Genomic DNA, 18,820 nt, shown 5'->3' on the forward strand with positions numbered 1-18,820 from the left:
GGAGTTTTAAACGAATAGCTGGAGAAAACACATAAGAAGGGAATCTAAGATGGAAGAAAAGGTGGAGGATTCGAGTCGAAACGCCAAGTTGAAGACTGAAGGAAAGCATGTGGGTAAAGCAGCCTCCAGGCTGGAAAGGCAAAAAGCAAAACGAGGACTGCCACCAAAGAACCAGAAAGGCCAATAGACTTTGCAGTGGGCCGGTTTAACCGAAACGCGGCTTCCTTTTCCCCATTGCTCGGTCCCAATTGGAAACGCACTGCGCGCCCCGCGCCGCGCTCTCGCCCGGGGCTCGGCGTGGGGGCGGGGAGGGAAGTACGGTAATGGGCGGGGCCGAGCGCGGGCGCGCTCCGGCTTCCCTCCTGCGCGGCGCTCCCGACGGCGCAGGGGGCGGGGAGGCTATATTACGTGCGCGGCGCCGCCCCTGCGAGAGGACGTTGCGTGCTCGCTCGCGCCAGGCGAGTCTCCGCGTCTCCCTCGCGAACTCGGTGAAAGGAATTGGCGCCGTTCGACACCAGGCGGATCCGCTCTGCAGCACGAACCCACCTCCAGCCGCAGCCGCAGCCGCCGCCCGGGCCGAGGAGCAGCCGCAGCAGCCGCCACCAGTGGCCGAGCGAGCGGAGCCCAGTTTGAGCCAGCGCCTAGCGGTGAATTGGGTCCTCACCATGAGTTCCTCGCCTATTAATGTAAAAAAGCTGAAGGTGTCGGAGCTGAAAGAGGAGCTTAGGAAGCGGCGCCTTTCTGACAAGGGGCTCAAGGCCGAGCTCATGGAGCGACTCCAGGCCGCGCTGGACGACGAGGAGGCCGGGGGCCGCCCCGCCATGGAGCCCGGGAACGGCAGCCTAGACCTGGGCGGAGATTCCGCCGGGCGCTCGGGAGCAGGCCTCGAGCAGGAGGCCGCGACCGGCGGCGACGAAGAGGAGGAGGAGGAGGAAGAGGAGGAGGAAGGGATCACCGCCCTGGATGGCGACCAGATGGAGATAGGAGAGGAGAACGGGGCCGCGGGGGCGGCCGACTCGGGCCCGATGGAGGAGGAGGCCGCCTCGGAAGATGAGAACGGCGACGATCAGGGTTTCCAGGAAGGGGAGGATGAGCTCGGAGACGAGGAGGAAGGCGCGGGCGACGAGAACGGGCACGGGGAGCAGCAGCCTCAACCGCCGGCGACGCCGCAGCAACAGACCCAACAGCAGCGCGGGGCCGCCAAGGAGGCCGCGGGGAAGAGCAGCGGCCCCACCTCGCTTTTCGCGGTGACGGTGGCGCCGCCCGGGGCGAGGCAGGGCCAGCAGCAGGCGGGAGGTAAGAAGAAGGCGGAAGGCGGCGGAGGCGGCGGTCGCCCCGGGGCTCCGGCGGCGGGTGAGTGCTGCGTTGTACGTTGCGCGCGGCGGGAGGCCCGCGCGGGTGGGGACCGTGCCCCAGGCCTGCCGGAGCCCCGCGGGGGGAGGGAGCCCCCGGGCGGGCGGAGGCCGCTGCGCGGGTGGCGGGCGGCGGGCGGAGGCCGGCGGTGGGGGAGGGGGTGCGGGGAATCCCGGATTAGCCGGGAGGCCTCGGGCTCGGTGCGTGTGTGACGGTGGTGGCAGCGCCTCCATTATGTGGCACGGGAGCCGGGGGGAGCTGCAGCTGCCGCTGGAGGGGGAGGAGCCGCGGGCGGCGGGAGGGAGCCCCGTCGGCCCGCGGTGGCGCCGTCGCGCTGCGTGCGCGCGGTGCGGGCACATGTCTCGGGGGGAGGGGAGAGGCCCGAGGTCCCGGGGCGGGCGCGCTTTGGCGGCTCCTGGCCGCTGTATTGTGCAAGGAACGCAGGGGCTCGGCGTGACGTCACTTCCGGCGGGAGGAGCCGGGCGGGGAGAGTGGGGCGGAAGATCAGTACAATGCGGCCGCGGGGCGCGCGGGCCCGGGTGGGGGAGGGGAGGGCCGCGCGAGCTGTGCTCGGCCCCTCCCCCCTTCCTGAACGCTCGTCGCGGTGCACGTGGGCTCTGGCCCGGGCCGCGCTATTTTTCTTTATCTTTCTCGAATAATCGAGTAGACTGGGAAAATTAGTAACGTCTTTAGACTGCGTCACTGACTCCAAGCTGATTGTTCTTTGAGTTAACATTCGCTTCATCGGTTAAGATCTGATTAACCGGTAAAGTCGAGCTGCTGTGCGCCTCAAAAGAGAAAAGGTGGCTTTTTATTTATTTATTTTTTTTTAGGGTTTTTTGTTTGTTTGTTTTTTTAGTTTTGGCCTCTTATGGCGGTGTTGTGTGTTTTAGGAGACGGCAAAACAGAGCAGAAAGGCGGAGATAAAAAGAGAGGTGTTAAAAGACCTCGAGAAGATCATGGCCGCGGATATTTTGAGTACATTGAAGAGAACAAGTATAGCAGGTAGAGGATGCTAACCTAGTTTAGTGTTGCGCGTTATTTATTCCTTGATGGGAGAGCTGTATCAGGAGACAATTCTGTCTTGCAGAGCCAAATCTCCTCAGCCACCTGTTGAAGAAGAAGATGAACACTTCGATGACACAGTGGTTTGTCTTGATACTTGTAAGTGAAGCTATTTCTCCCCTTCTCTCCCCATGTTATCAAATGGCGGTGGTTTTTTTGGTGCCAGCATGTTAAAAAAACTTAGTGCAGTATGTTGAATTTAAGTGTAAAAACTTAGGTTAGTTTTTTAAAAGCAGGGAGATAATGGCTTATATTCACATTACAGGACTTTAATATTTCGTTCGGCATGGGTTGTATTGATTATTTTACAGGCTCTAGCATTTTATTTTTATGACTTGGAAGTTCTCAGGAATGTAAAATTAATGTCAATTTTTGACTAGCTAATGGAAACTTGTAACAAAACTACCTATAACTTGTTGTAGGCTTCTAAAATAAAGTAATTTCATTTTTTGTGGAACTATATTAAGTGAGCTGTTTGGGCTAGTTAAATATTTACTAATGACTTTTCCCATTAGCACACCAGTATATTCCCTATTCTAAAAGATTGTAATATTATTTTTTCAATAACTGCTCTTTTGTTCTCAATTCCAGTTCAGTAGCTGCTGCTTTAACATAAGTTGATTTCTTCCAAAGACCTGGGGCAGCAGCAGTGGGCTATCACTGGGCCACTAGCTTTCTTCAGCAGCGACTGGTATCAATGGCAGCACTGTAAATACTGCTACTTTACCCAGTTGGGTTGCAATTGAGTATGAGGAAGTATTGCAAACCTCTAAATGGGCCTTGGCTGTCAGACTTGTAATTTTTTTGGTTAAAAAAAAAATTTGTTGGTTTAGTAATTAGAAAGCACACAACTTTCATTGTGATAAATCGAACAAAGAGTAGAAATAAGTGCTTGAAACGTAAGAGGTGAGGTGTCATGTCAACGTGCTTTGTTAGATGTCAGGAGTTGAAGCTTAGATTGTCATGTTTTCTGGTACAAATTGCTTTTATTCAGATTTGTAAGAGTGTAAATGTAAAACTCTGGGATTTCTTATTGAATATTCCTTAAGTTGAGATAGTCATTTGAGCCTTTTAAAAGAAAAAACTGCAGGTGGAAAAGTAGTTGATTCAAAAGATTAATGTCAAATTTAGTTGCTTAAGTATTGTCACTAGGAGTTGGCGGGATACCGAAGCATTGATTTAAGAAGGTAATGCCACTGTCTTAGGCTTTTAACAGATCAGCTGGGAAATCAGTTTGTTGAGTGCAATATTGGGTTCAAACACAGTTCGTTGGATTAGGAATTCTACCAGTGATTAGGAATTTTAGGAGCAAAGCTAATTTAACAAAAATTCCAAACTAGATTTAATTCCCCCTCATCAGTAAAAACTCCTGAAGAAAACAGCTTTCTAACTTGACTTAGCTGTCCCTCAAGTGAGAACTCTGAGAAGGGTGCATGCTAATGAGCCAGTGACCCATAGGTAGCTAGGTTAAAGACACTTTGGATTTGGATAATCCGGGAAGTGGTTAATCCCTAATTGTAACTAACAGGCAAACCAAGGGAAAGAGGACCTAGAATGCTGTAGTATTAACAGCATTTGATGACCAAGTTTGTACTTTGTAGATTTAGGCTGTCTTCACAAGGTTTAGGAAAGCATTCAGGACTTAGACCCCGGGTGTTAAGTTACAAAGTGCGGAATCACCAGCTCATACGTTATTTTGAAATATTTGGTCGTGGCCTCCCTTCAGTTTTATTGTGGCACTGGTAAATTCTACCTGGTTCTGGCATGCTTCACTTTGATTTCCTGCTATCCTCTACTGCTTGCCTCTAAATCAAGGTAAAGAGCAGAGCAGGTATGTATTAATGTCACTTTGTCTTGATTATCTTATAAACTTAAAATACACATGTTAAGCCTTGGTATTAGTTTCATAGGCAGTTTACTCTTTAGTACATAATTGAAGAGTGACTTCTTGGTGGGGGTGGGGCTTAAACTGAAAATTGGAACAACAGTGTAATTTGTAAAAATGTTACATGCAGCATGAAGAAATACATGCAAAAATTTAATAACCAAGTTTTGTCTACATAGCAGATACGTTTACATTGGGTATCAAATGAGTAATATGATATTTGATATGCTTACAGATAATTGTGATCTACACTTTAAAATATCAAGAGATCGCCTCAGTGCTTCTTCCCTTACTATGGAGAGTTTTGCTTTTCTTTGGGCTGGAGGAAGGGCATCTTATGGTGTGTCAAAAGGCAAAGTCTGTTTTGAGATGAAGGTAAAAGCAATTTTGTGGATTTTTTTTCTTTTTTCTTTAAAAGAACCTTCGTGAATTTTCATTTGCCTGGCACAGCTAAGCGTCAGTTTTCTGTGAATTAGGGGCTTTAGAACCTTTGTTTTTGAGACAGACAAGTTTGTTATATCAGGACTTTCCATATATAGAGCCCAGGTCATTTTATCGGGCACTTGAAATGGCCACCAAAGAGTTAAAAAAAAATTTGGTTAGATTCTTGTTTAGAAAACCATGTTAAAGGTATATTTTAACTGGCTTTAAGTTGAGAATTGAGAAATGTACCTTAAAAATATTAACTGTTCTTTCAAATGTGAGTCAAATATTTAACTCAGACTTTTCCAATTTCAAGTCGTAGGCACTTACATCAATTTTTAAACTTCTTGTAATTGTTGGGGATAGGGAGGGGAAAGGTGAGGCAGAGTTGGGTGTCTTCGTATAACAGCTAGAGAAGAATTAGCTCAGAGTCGATGTGAAATAAGCCAGAGTTAAGGGTTTACCTGCCTGGGTTTGTAGTTTAATCATTTAATGATTTGACTTTCAGGTTACAGAGAAGATCCCAGTAAGGCACTTATATACAAAAGATATTGACATCCATGAAGTTCGGATTGGCTGGTCACTAACCACGAGTGGAATGTTGCTTGGTAAAGTTTCCATTTTTGACTTCCGTGGGTTTATGAATGTTTAGGGTCTGACTTAAGTATTTTATAATAGAAGGCATTCTAAAACTTTGAGCTGTTTTTATCCATTCTGTTAATATTTTAGAACTAGGTAATACTAGCACATAGCAGGTGCAGACATGGGCATAATTTTAGTCTTTGTTCCTTCGTGGTTGATTAAGTTTATGACTGATGGCTAAGATAGACTTACCCATGACACAATTTGTCAACTGATTTTATTTATATATATCTGTGTGTGTGTGTATCTCCTATCTCATCAATTCAATATTTGGTACAGAGGTAGATAAATGAAAATGTCAGTAAAAGATTATTAAGTTATGTACTGAATCATTTCTCTTGCACCTTACAGCTTAAGTATAATACAAAATAGATTCAATTGTTTTTAAAAATAAACTATTTTCCTTAGGTGAAGAAGAATTTTCTTATGGTTATTCTTTAAAAGGAATAAAAACGTGCAACTGTGAGACTGAAGATTACGGAGAGAAATTTGATGAAAATGATGTGATTACGTGTTTTGTTGTAAGTTATAGCTAAATTTCTATGTATAAATGGCAAATTAGTAGCTACAACTAGGAATTTTTAAAAAGCCTACATCGTTAGCCTTCAGCGTGTTCTGTAAATACGTGAACTAGCCCTGGGTTAAAGACTTAATTTAGCGGTTGAAGTGGGAGAATACAGGAAATATTTAAGGGAGAAATCACTGAGTCATTTTGACTGAAAAGTTTTTTTTTTTTTTTTTTGAGACAGAGTCTCACTTTGTTGCCCGGGCTAGAGTGAGTGCCATGGCGTCAGCCTAGCTCACAGCAACCTCAAACTCCTGGGCTTAAGCAATCCTACTGCCTCAGCCTCCCGAGTAGCTGGGACTACAGGCACGAGCCACCATGCCCGGCTAATTTTTTCTATATATATTTTAGTTGTCCATATAATTTCTTTCTATTTTTAGTAGAGACGGGGTCTTGCTCTTGCTCAGGCTGGTCTCGAACTCCTGACCTTGAGCGATCCACCCGCCTCGGCCTCCCAGAGTGCTAGGATTACAGGCGTGAGCCACCGCGCCCGGCCGTGAAAAGTATTAAACACAAAGTTGACCTGAAAGTCTGTTCCGTCTTCCAGGACAAATACCATTTCTGGTTTTGGGATACGTATGTGTTTCGTTGTTTATGACCATCCGAGATTTCTTAACATGTAACCTAAATATATCCTCTACAGGATAAGCTTCCTTATTTGAATTTTAAAATTTTTTAGAAAGTTTACAGGAGGTAGCTTTAAACTCTTAAATTATTTTTCCTGTCTAACAGAACTTTGAAAGTGATGAAGTAGAACTCTCCTATGCTAAGAATGGCCAAGATCTTGGCGTTGCCTTCAAAATAAGCAAGGGAGTTCTTGCTGGGCGGCCGCTCTTCCCACACGTTCTCTGCCACAACTGTGCAGTTGAATTTAATTTTGGTCAGAAGGAAAAGCCATATTTTCCAATACCTGAAGAATATACTTTCATCCAGAATGTTCCCTTAGAGGATCGAGTGAGAGGACCAAAGGGGCCTGAAGAAAAGAAAGATTGTGAAGTAAGTGGTTTTTTGGGGAGGGAGGGAACTGTAGCATTTGATTGAATGTTGCTTTTGTTTGGCAAAAGTGGCATTTAGAAGAGCTGGATTAATCTTGTTCTGCTGTATATATTTTTCTCAACTAATGATTTTCTCTAAGTAGCTTTTTCCTTTACATGCAATGGTAAACTTTAAACAAATAAGCATAAGGACCATGAAAAATTAGCTACCCATTGTTAAGCATTGTAAGCTTTAAAATAATATTTTTAAACATTAGGTAGCCTCTAGTGATTGAATTGTGAAATAATATTTTATTCTTTCCATTATATAGGTCGTGATGATGATTGGCTTGCCAGGTGCTGGTAAAACTACCTGGGTTACCAAACATGCAGCAGAAAATCCAGGGAAATACAACATTCTTGGAACAAATACCATTATGGATAAAATGATGGTAAGTAAAGTGTTCAGGGCCTGATCTCAGCATTTAAAATATACCAGGAGGTATTCTGGGTACGTAACTCATCTGCCCATTGGTACTATCCATTTTGTTAATACAATGTCTTAAAGATAGGTGTGTGGGCATAATTAAGAATTTTTTTACTTAAACTCTTTATGTGTAAGGTAAACTGTCTTCCAGTGGCAAGGCTTGTGTTTTTCCAATAGATTTTTTTTTTTTTTTTTGAATTCTTAAGCATCTTGCAGCTAAACAGGATTGAATAGCATAGGGTCTTGTTACAGGATTAAGTGACCTTTTTTCTATAACAGTATAGATGAAGATAAAAAGTTATAATTGCCTGCTTTTCATAATAGATCTAAGCTGGTATTAAAGGCTTGACTTGAGAGTCACAAATTTAAAGGAAAATTTTAACTTTTGAAAATACAGGTGGCAGGTTTTAAGAAACAGATGGCAGATACTGGAAAACTAAACACACTGTTGCAGAGAGCCCCACAGTGTCTTGGCAAGTTTATTGAGATTGCTGCCCGAAAGAAGAGAAATTTCATTCTGGATCAGGTAAGCTGTAGCTTTCTAGTTGAAAAATGTTAACTGATAATTGGGTTTAGTGAAGAATTAATGCTTAGGGATACAAATTTAAAAAAAAAAAAATTTTTTTTTTTTTTTTTTTTAAAGACAAATGTCTCTGCTGCTGCCCAGAGGAGAAAAATGTGCCTGTTTGCAGGCTTCCAGCGAAAAGCTGTCGTAGTTTGCCCTAAAGATGAAGACTATAAGCAGAGAACACAAAAGAAAGCAGAAGTGGAGGGAAAGGACCTACCAGAACATGCAGTTCTCAAAATGAAAGGCATGGAATCTAATTCTACTATTACTGTGTTAAATCTGTTTATTTGATTTGTATCTGAAAAATTAACATTTTTTCCAGCTATACTGTTTTCAGGAATTAGAATAATTTTTGGTAAATACGAGTATGTTTGGTTTATTTATTTTTAGGAAAATGTTAAGCCATAAGTAGATATTGTAATCTATTGAAAGAATTAAAGCCATTCAAGATTGGAAAACTTTAGGATTGGAGATACTTGCTGAGGCGGCATTCTAAGTTAATAATTTGACTTTGTATCCTACAGGAAACTTTACCCTCCCAGAGGTAGCTGAGTGCTTTGATGAAATAACCTACGTTGAACTTCAGAAGGAGGAAGCCCAAAAACTTTTGGAGCAATATAAGGAAGAAAGCAAAAAGGCTCTTCCACCAGAAAAGAAACAAAACACTGGCTCAAAGAAGAGTAATAAAAACAAGAGTGGCAAGAACCAGTTTAACAGAGGTGGTGGCCATAGAGGACGAGGAGGATTCAATATGCGTGGTGGAAATTTCAGAGGAGGAGGCAAGTTAATTTTGACTATTTCGTATATTTACTTCAGGATGGAAAAGAAGTGATAGCTTTAATGGGTTTAGCTAAATTTAGCATAGGAAGTCTGTTGCTCGTTGGTGCTGTGCTGTCCTAATTTAAAGTATTCGTGTAATTTGACATTAAATACACTTGTTAAGTGAGTGGTTAAAATTAAATATTACTTTTGTCTTTAAACATGTATTATGTTTTTTTCAAAAATGAAGGAATGATCCAGAACACCAATCTTGTGTGTGAGTAGGGTATATAACACAACAAAACTAAAACATTTCTTGTCTTTAGCTCCTGGTAATCGTGGTGGATATAACAGGAGGGGCAACATGCCACAGAGAGGTGGTGGCGGTGGTGGAAGTGGTGGAATCGGCTATCCATACCCTCGTGGCCCTGTTTTTCCCAGCCGAGGTGGTTATTCAAACAGAGGGAACTACAACAGAGGCGGAATGCCCAACAGAGGGAACTACAACCAGGTAATGGCTTAAGATCCCCGGAGGGCACTGGCGTATGTGCATAATTTTGTCTGGAAAGTTCTAGGCCTATGTCGTGGGGTCTCAGTAATTGTAAGGAACATTGTGTATGCATTGGCATTAGCAAAATGCAACTAGTGATGGTAAAATTAATCCACTTAACTTCGATTTTTCAGGTACACTTACTAGCAACAAGTCAGGTAGATTTCTTGTAGTAAATAAAAATTAAAACACTTAAGCCAGCAGAGGGTGCAGCGAGTTTCTGTATTCCCCTAAGACCAGTGGCCAGCAGCCTGTCCATTTCTGCCCCCTTTCTGCCCCCACTGACCTAACAAGCAGCTGGGCTCAGAGCTCCTGAATTTTTCCTTTTTGTAGAACTTCAGAGGACGAGGAAACAATCGTGGCTACAAAAATCAATCTCAGGGCTACAACCAGTGGCAGCAGGGTGTAAGTAATTTCTTACGTGCTTATGTACATTAATTGTATTTTGAGTTCCTAAGAATCAGTCTTGGAAGAGATCTTGTTCAGGCATTGAAGTGTTTAGAAGTGTTAATAGGCGAGGTGTGAATTGTGTTGCAGTCGATAGGTGCAGTTTGCTATAACTTAATTTTTTAATGAAGTAATATTATGTAATACATATGGTTCTTTTTACTACTAGCCTTAATTGTGTAAACTAACCAAGTCATGGCGTGTTTCCTTTTGTAATGTTTATTGATAATAATGGAATATTAAAACTAACTAAATGTGGTTTGATAGAAATCAGAGGTATGACAGGTATAAATTTGTTTCCAGCAGTTACTCTGAATTAGATTCATTGTCATTTCCTAAAAGCAGTTTGAGTGGCTTATTGATGTTTTTTCTTTAAAAAAAAAATTTTCTCTTACAGCAATTCTGGGGTCAGAAGCCATGGAGTCAGCATTATCACCAAGGATATTATTGAATACCCAAATAAAACGAACTGATACATATTTCTCCAAAACCTTCACAAGAAGTCGACTGTTTTCTTTAGTAGGCTAACTTTTTAAACATTCCACAAGAGGAAGTGCCTGCGGGTTCCTTTTTTAGAAGCTTTGTGGGTTGATTTTTTTTCTTTTCTTTTTTGTACATTTTTAATTGCAGTTTTAAAGTGAATCGTAAGAGAACCTCAGCATTGTGCACGATAAGAGAATGTGTCAGTATTTCAGGGTTCTACATTTTATCTGTAAAATGTGACTTTTTTTTTTTTATCACAACAAAAGTAAAATGTTGCTTTGTACCTGGTGTCTTTTATTAAGAATTTACTCCCCCCATTTCTCACAGAGAATAACAGTCGGGAGTCATTGTCACAATATAATAGAAATGTTAGCAACCAGATTCATGTAAGGACTGAGTGGTCCTCATGAATTGCCTAAGACTCTGTACTGCTCATATTACACTCCATCCTCTCTGCAGTTTGCCGGGTAGCGGAGGGGGTAAGCTAAATAGTTTCTGACAATAACTGGGAATGCTTTTTCTTGCTGAGTAACGATGGAATTGGCATAATTGGGAATGAAGACTAAAAACTTGGAACTAAGATAGAGAAGATGGAGTGTATGTAGAAGGGCTGTTAAAAATGTAAATCTTGGTTGCATTATTTGTGGAGGCTCAAACTTGTGAAGGTTAAATACCATAATTTTTTCATTTGTTCTGCATTTTGATTCTGAAAGAAAGCTGGCTTTGCCCATTTCTTATTAAAAAAACTTGTTGTAAATCCAGTTGTCTAATGGGATCTATATGAAGTTAGCTATGTCTGTATGCCCTTCTCCCACGAAATACTGTATAACTAGTGTGCTTGTAGTAGTTAACTCCACCATCTTTGTAAGCTAATGAAATTGTGAGTCACCCATTTATATCTTAATTTTTAATCATGTCAGTTCTTGAATGGGTATCTCCTTAGCCTGCTGATTTCTTTTTCTTTCTAAAGAAAGTGGGTGGAGAAATTAATTTAGACGTTTGTTTGCAATAAAAAGAATTCATTTTACTCTTGTTTTGGGATTCTCGCCATCAAGGTTCAAAATCCCTTTATATAACTCCCAAAGTGGAGAGATTTTAAGTGTGTGCTTTCTGGACAGCTTATTCTTTACTCTGTACTTAGAACATTTAGGTTTTAAAAACTTAAATGTATGTTGACAATTGATTTATAATTACGAAGTAAAGTCGAATTCTTCCCTTCCCCTCCCCCACAGACAACTTTTATCATTTAATGAGGGGAAAAGGTACTGGCTGGGAGAAGTTAACACTGAGTTTATCATCTTTACAAAATGCTAATGGCTGTCCTCAACCGATTATTTTATATACATATTTGAGATACATGAAACTCTGGGAACAGATGCTTTTAGAAGCCATCATGCAAGCCAGTCATTGATTTCACTACTACACAACACTGCTAACTTAACTGTAGCTATGTGATAACATTAGATCCCCTAATTGTAATTTTATTGGGTTTGCACAGAACACTTTAATCTGCCCCTCACTAAGTGAAGTGAGGAATAAGGAGTCAAACTGTAGAACTAAAATTTGACTTCAGTCTAGTGTTTTGTTGGTGTTTTTAGGTTGCTTCTGGTAAGTTTAGGTGTGCTGTATTTCTGATGGCTTAGAATTTTGTTGTAGCCTTTTCAAATCAGATTTTTAACTTGAATTCATATTCCTAGGAAGTTTTTTGCGGCAAGCTAGAGTTCTAGATTGTGGTGTAGGTTTAGTTGAGAAATTTCTTGAACAAAGGCTAATCCTTGATTAATGTAGGATACTTAACAATCTCAAGGTAGTGTCTCATGAGTTTTTGTCTTTTTAGCAATTAATGCTAGCAACCATTGGACTGAGCTACTTTTTCAGTATACATTATTTTTAGGATTGCATAGATTTATTTACCCAGAGGAAAAATTTAAACTTGATTCCAATGTTAGGTGTCCTAAAGTTTTCATTTGTGCCTTTTAAAAATTTTGAATATACCTTCTAGTAGAGAATTGCTTATTAAGGAATTCATTTCATAATCACAACAGGAAAGTGATGGTCAGATAACACTAGGTAGACTATTACGCCTATATAGGCCACAGAATTTTGGGAGCAGAGAAAAGGGGATAGGTAAAAATGCTGTTCAGAAAAAAACTGTTAAGATTTTTAAGCAATCAAGATTAGAATTAAGTTATATCTTATATTTATGTGGAACAAATCTTAAAAGTATTTAAAAAATTGAGAAAAGAGAATACACCAAATAGCAAGCAAAGGGGAGAAAAATAGGTTAAGTTAAGATGCCAGGTTCTCTAAGAAAAAGATCTGTGAATGAGAAACTTGATTTACATTTGTTGTTCATCCAATGGCATGCCACCGCCCCCCCACCAATAGCAAGCAAAAATCTGAACAAAGACACTACAGACTTAGTTATGAACAAATTCTGGATGACCACAGAAAACTGAGATTGTGGTTGGTTGAAGGGGCAGTCTCACTAGGAAGTTTTGTGGGTAACGCTACATGCACTGCAAAAAATTGGATTGGTTTAGCTACAGTAGTGTGAAAACAGTATTAGTGAAGAAAGGAAACTAAAACTGCTGCAAGGTAGAAATGGAAAAAAAAAAAATTATGTAGAAAGTTTTTCCTCATTGGTAGGTTATATTGTACCCAGTCTAGCTTTTGAAGGCCTCTGATTCTAACTTACTAAGAAATCAGTGACCAGCTTCTTCTGGCCTTAATATCCAGATAGCAAGATGAAATCAGGAAGTAACAAAAGGAAGCAATATTAAATCTATAAAAATAATAAGCTGATTTGCCTAGAATATATCCTGTGTAAAAATTAGGAATATGAACCTAGATGTCCTGAGCTCTATCTAGTAACAAGGTATTTACTCTTAAAGGCAATTTTCTTTGAAAAAGTATTTAAAATTTTTCTAGGAAATATATCTAAGAGTATTTTTAAGGGCTTTTCACCCTGGGGATTTTATACTTACGGACTGATAGCCTGTATTTAACATTTGCCTCACTTGTGTGGGAATTAGATGGCGTGTTTTTCTGTAAATTTGTTCATAACATAAACTGGCTTTTTACCTTAGGACCACGTCTATAGTGGGTTCCTCTGCATGAATAGATATGAAATATTTTAATACCTTGTAAGGCAGTGGTATAGACATGGATATAAAGACCTAATTGTAGTTCTTCTAAGAGTATGTTTGATTTTTTTTTTTTTAAGCCAAAACTAGAATAAACGTAGCTTAGTGAGAAAAGAAAGCATAAACACCTCTTAGAGCCCACATCTTCAGTGCCTGTTATTGGACATGATAAGTGGATATATTACAGAGTTTCCGTAAATCTCTTCCTATACATAAATGTATACAATATTGTATCTGAGTAAGCCTTGTCATTTCTTGTTCATAATGCTGGAGCTCTGAGATTGAGGTGTTGAGAGTTTGTGAAAAATGGTTTAAGTTTTAACATTCTAATAGTAGTTAATAAAAGTAAGGATATGTATATTAAGGCCTAACAATAGGTTGCAATACTCATGCATTGGGACTCGTACCTAAGCATAAATTTTAAGGAGTGGTAAACATTAGTGCTTTCAGCAAGAGTCAGTTAATCTCCAAACAGTAATTTAAATTTATTCGTCTTGTAAAACAAAAGTCTGTTTAAATTGCCAATTGCCTAAACTTACCCTAAAATACTCAGTTAAATTGCAGTACCCTTTGTAGAAAGCCTTTTCCTTAGTTTTTAGCTATTGAGGGGTTTTTGGCCATAGCTATTCCTCACCTACATTTTTAAAACATGAAAGTGAGTGATCGATCTAGCTAGCTTAGTGCTTGAGGTTTTAGTTTTGTAGGCTGCTCTTGGATCATCCTCAAAAGTTTTATTTTTAATCTATTAGTACTACAGGTCCATTTTTCTAAAATAAATAAGCATTAAAAGTACTTTGTCCAGCTCACTCACATTGGATTGACCTTTGTCTTATTAACCCTTGCTGGTAACCTTGATCTTTAAGCCCTTTAGAATTTGAAAGTGAGTTACAATACTTACTGGAGTGTAATGTGTGTCCCTTGAGTGTGTTGGAATAGATTAAAAACGAGGGCTTCCCAAGTATGTTGACGTTCTGCAGTTTAAATTATGTGCGTGTTTATGAAATAGAACAATTGAAACAAGCTACCTTAAGGTGTAGTTTTTGTTATGTTTAGCTACATACGTATGCTAGTTTATTTGGGGTTGCACTTAGCTCTATCTCAAATCATGTAGAACAGCAGGACCTCAGAAAATAAGAGAACTTATGTGAGAACTAGCTAAAATAGATTGTATGTTCACATTAAGGCATACTTTCATGTCCTAGCCAATTGACTAAAAATATAAGTGATTAAGCTTAATTAGTTGCCTCAAGAACTTCATTTAGTCTATAAGGAATAGTAGATTGGAAATAGGTAGGTTGGAAATTTTAATTTAAAAAATTAAAATGTATTATGTTAACTAGAACTGTTCAGAAAATATGGCACCTTTATAGTGGAATTGATAGTTGGTAGGAAAACAAATGTTAGAAGATAAGTGACAGGCCAGAACCACTGATCGCTGCTTGGTTAGGTGAGTAGTTAGGACCGGGAACGTAACCATGTGTTTGATTTGTTATCTAATTACTGCCTAGGAATGTTGTTTAATTTCTTTTTTTTTCATGCCAGGATTCAGCTTGGATTTTGACAAGAAATGAGTTTTGCTTTTAAACAAAGCTGAATCTGGGCATGAGAAACTATATACTATAGTTGGAAGTGATGAGGTAAATGAGAGTCTAGAAATGTTTCTAGAAAGGTCCAGTTCCTTGTTATCCCATTACAATCACTGAGCTGTCCAATGGCATAGTTACTCATGAGCATGTCCGGCCTGAGTGTCGATGCTCCCCGAAATTAATGCAGGGATTACAGGCTGGAGAGCCAACATAGCATCTAACTGATAAACACTGAATTACTGTTTGTGGCATGTTCTTCTCCTGCTTTTCCTCTAACCAGTACCATTCCATGACCTTAACAGGAAGTAAAATCAGTTTTTTCCAGTAAAATACACTTTGCAAACAACATTGCCACAAGTTGGTATCAGCCAAACAATTTTTCAAAATTTAAAAAGCCATCAAGAACAGATTACTGACTAGTATAGACATGTAACTTATAACTGTGACAAATGCTTTGAAAGTATTCAAGCATACATAGAGAAGATGAGATAAAATCAATACTTTGCATGAATGATTGGGGCTTCTTTGAATGGCAACTAAATGATTTTTTGAGGTAGCCTGTATCAGATGTCTGTAAAGGGAAACTGGAGAGTCATGGTCAAGTACAAGAACACAAGGTTCCAACTTACTTTTTTTTTTTTTTTTTTGAAAAGTAATAAAGCAAAAAGAACTGTGCTGATTTAAATTTCATCTCCTTTTCCTTAGTCTGTCCATGTGAATGTGCTGTGTGGAAGAGTTAAAGGGCCCAACTAAATGTGTTCCAGTGATTCCAATAGGTATTCCGAATTAATTGCTGCTTGTACATTTAGCAATTGTTATGTTAGGCATCCAGGATCACCTTAAATAGGACTCTAATTGTTTTAAAAAGATGTAGGGGAGAAAGTCATGGGTAATCAGATGGACAGATTCTCTGTAACAGAAAAAAAGGTGTTCTGGTTTCTCTCTTGCATACCTGGAGTATCTCTTAGCAGTTGGTACTCTAAGGTTTAGGGGAGTATATGCAAACAGACCTGAGTCCTTTCAAGGTTAGATCCATTTTCTTGGTGGCTCCAGTTCCTTCTCTTTAGCTTTGCAAAACATTTAACATCCTCCCTACTTGTAGGGCTTTTTTAAAAAAAAGCTGAATTTAAGATTCAGACTTACAGGGTTTAAGTAAACACTTCCTTACAGTGTTCTAATGAAAAACAGTGAGTCTAGGTTAGGATACCTTTCCGTCCTCAGTTTCCAAAAATCTTTTTTGCATTTATACTAAATACACTCCTTTTTACTAGCTTTTGAAAAACAGGTTGAGGTCCTTTCAGTTACTGAACTGATAGAATCTGTGTCTGGAGGTATATAAAATCAACTAGGAAGTAAATTTAAAACCAAAAGGCTGAGGGAATAGGCAAGCTTGGGGTGAGTTTTGACTGTGTCAGTCCCCAGAGCATTTAATTTTCAGCTTCCCTGAAAGACTTGATAAGCTTAGAGAAAATTTATTTTTCCCCACTACATACTCCAGAATAATGTCTTTAGGTGAAATGAGAGGGCTTGGGTGCTGCTGTGACTCCAAATGTACCTGTCAGGGTTTGCTTCTTAATGAAATACGGCTCTGCTCACAAATAAAAAGCAATATAATGACTTCTGAAGAGCATGTAACCTGAGGTTGCATAACCAATTCTGTTCATTTGAGGGGGAAAAAAACTCATAAAACTAGAAAAGGCAACATTCAAAAATAAGCTTTGAATAGAGATGGTAAGGCTAAGGCATGTTTTATTTCACATGACTTTCATAATGACTTGTCTTTATAGGGGAAGAAACATTTCTGTGGAAACTTAATCCTTTAAGAAACCAGTAGATGCAGAGATAGGTTATTTTGATATCCGTTGAGGGTGTGCCATATAATGGGCGGTTTATTCCTAGAAAAAGAACAGACATCAACCGTTACACTGACGCAAATTTTAAAGCGAACAATAGAAACCTCTTAAAATTAGTATTTGCCTATTGTATTCAACAGTAGCCCTCTCAAGATAAAAATACTCATGTCATCCTTACTCTAGAAAATGGAAGAGTAAGGTGGATGCGATGGTTGAAAAGCACTCAAATATCTGCAACACGTATATCTGTAGTGCTCATATTACAAACTTGAAAATGTAACACTTTCACGATAAAACTTTTTGTCCCCCATCTTCCCTTTTAATGAAAAACCTAAAAACATTTTAAGATGGAACTTAATGTGCAAAGCAAGCTGTGTAAAATGCCAGTATTTGGGTGGTAGAGAATATTGGTATATATATATATATATATATACATATATATATTGACCTGACCTGACATGATTACTGGACTATTTTAAGATGCTTCCAGAAAATACTTTATTCTAGAGGACCATTGAAAATCATAATTATAGCAATCGTTTTAATTTTTCTACTTTCCTTGTTAAGGTCTTCTGCTTACCCCAAAATAGTGTATGTCTTAACATGACTTTTAAAGGGGTGTCTCGACCCCCATCGCACATTTTTACCTAGGAATAGAAGGATTCAAACCCCATTTGTTACCTAGCTCTTTGCTGAAAAGCGCATAAACAGGAGTCCTGAATTTATTATGTAGACCTCCTCGCATTATATAATCGAAGCAAAGGGAAACCAGCGATGGAGTAGAGGTACGTAGACTAAAGAGATGCTTGCAAATCAAATAATGGTACCAGGGATAGTCAGTTTCTTGTTGACAAACTCAAGTCATTATAAATTACAAATCCAGAGAAAAGCTAGTTAATTTGAAAGTCCCTGAGGTCCTTTTACTGAGATGGAAAACCAAGTAGTCGAGGAGAAACGAAGAGGGAGGGGCGAAGGGAAGGGGGAAATGCATAAAGCACTAGAAAGATCTTTTTAAAAGTAGATATGATAGATAAGCCACAGAAAGTTTTTAAGACCACTAATGCCCACAATTCTATTTTAATCAGCTATTTAGCTGGTACCTACTGCTCTGTCACCTAGTGTGAAATTTCGGAATTAATGGAACGATGGAGGAAGCACAGTGCTCTGGAGGCTCCACGTGGGCGTGGAAGGTAGGTTACTCTTTACGGTTTAAGATTTGCAAAGTGTGAAATGTAGGTGAGAGGGGAACGTGGACACCATTTGGTGGTGAGCATTAAATCTAACACATTTTTTAACTATATTGTGCCAGATACTTGGTTAAGAATGTAAAGGTAAAAATGGGGACAAGGTTCTTGCCGACAAGAAATGTAGGCTGTATACACTAGTGGTAGCAGACACCAGTGACCGATAAAAGTCAACTATTACAACAGTGAAAAGATGATCAATCCCCAGAGGTCAGTGAGCAAAAGAATAGAAAGTTACAGAGGAGGTAGGAAAGGCATTTCAAGTGGAATGAACAAATTGGATTAAGGTAAGGTCGTGATGGGCTGAAGTTTCAGCATAACTTAATACAGTTTGAACTTGGAAGTTTTATGGCAGAGTAGAAACGAGTTACTGGAAGTGTTGAGAACAACTATAAAATACATTTTGTAACATCTTAATAGTTCAAGAAGAAAATAAAGTTATTAATGATCATGCAATGCCATTTTAAAAGTAATCTGACCAAGTAAGTGTGTTACACCTTTGTTTTTATCCAGGTCTCCAATTTATACAATCATTCTGCTGTGAAAATGAACTAACCTTGTAATTGGTGAAGGCGTTGGAAATTTTACCAGCGGAGAGGTTTGTTTCTCTCTTACTCAGGGTAAGATGTAACTGCAGTATGCTAGAGCTAGAAGGGACTTTAATTACTTAATCCATCTGCTTAGTTTTACATGTTCCAAACATTAGAACATCAGCTGTCCATATCCTCCAGTTCCATATCCTCGGATTCAAGCAACTGCTGATCGAAGGTATTGGGAAAACCAAACAGTA

The 18,820-nt window shown here is 39.8% G+C and overlaps 1 protein-coding gene across 4 annotated transcripts; it reads left to right on the forward strand.

Annotated features, from left to right (window-relative positions):
- Nucleotides 1–430: 430 nt before the first annotated feature.
- On the forward strand, nucleotides 431–18,607 carry HNRNPU (heterogeneous nuclear ribonucleoprotein U). Of its 4 annotated transcripts, XR_011235178.1 has the most exons (16): nucleotides 451–1,353; nucleotides 2,247–2,358; nucleotides 2,444–2,517; nucleotides 4,539–4,678; nucleotides 5,235–5,334; nucleotides 5,777–5,889; nucleotides 6,666–6,929; nucleotides 7,240–7,359; nucleotides 7,792–7,920; nucleotides 8,038–8,206; nucleotides 8,487–8,741; nucleotides 9,048–9,232; nucleotides 9,605–9,676; nucleotides 15,639–15,709; nucleotides 17,872–17,976; nucleotides 18,544–18,607. XR_011235178.1 is itself a non-coding variant. In XM_069484534.1 (15 exons), exons 1-14 carry the CDS (start codon nucleotides 666–668, stop codon nucleotides 15,684–15,686), a joined length of 2,469 nt encoding a protein of 822 aa, XP_069340635.1. In that variant the 5' UTR covers nucleotides 451–665; the 3' UTR covers nucleotides 15,687–15,709; nucleotides 17,872–18,158. The 4 variants fall into 4 exon arrangements, 3 of the variants coding, with proteins under 3 accessions (XP_069340634.1, XP_069340636.1, XP_069340635.1); XM_069484534.1 differs by lacking the exon at nucleotides 18,544–18,607 and having other exon boundaries at nucleotides 17,872–18,158; XM_069484533.1 differs by lacking the exons at nucleotides 15,639–15,709; nucleotides 17,872–17,976; nucleotides 18,544–18,607 and adding an exon at nucleotides 10,116–12,966 and having other exon boundaries at nucleotides 431–1,353.
- The last annotated feature ends 213 nt before the right edge of the window (nucleotides 18,608–18,820 follow it).

This window comes from Eulemur rufifrons, chromosome 11 (assembly GCF_041146395.1).
Source record: "Eulemur rufifrons isolate Redbay chromosome 11, OSU_ERuf_1, whole genome shotgun sequence".
Classification (NCBI taxonomy): domain Eukaryota; kingdom Metazoa; phylum Chordata; class Mammalia; order Primates; family Lemuridae; genus Eulemur; species Eulemur rufifrons.

Bases quoted from the DNA above. Each gene is read 5' to 3' on its own strand.
- HNRNPU (XM_069484533.1), top strand. From the start codon at position 666: ATGAGTTCCTCGCCTATTAATGTAAAAAAGCTGAAGGTGTCGGAGCTG. The intron at 2,359-2,443 runs GTAGAGGATGCT...TCTGTCTTGCAG, and splicing joins GAAGAGAACAAGTATAGCAG to AGCCAAATCTCCTCAGCCAC. The intron at 4,679-5,234 runs GTAAAAGCAATT...TTTGACTTTCAG, and splicing joins AAGTCTGTTTTGAGATGAAG to GTTACAGAGAAGATCCCAGT.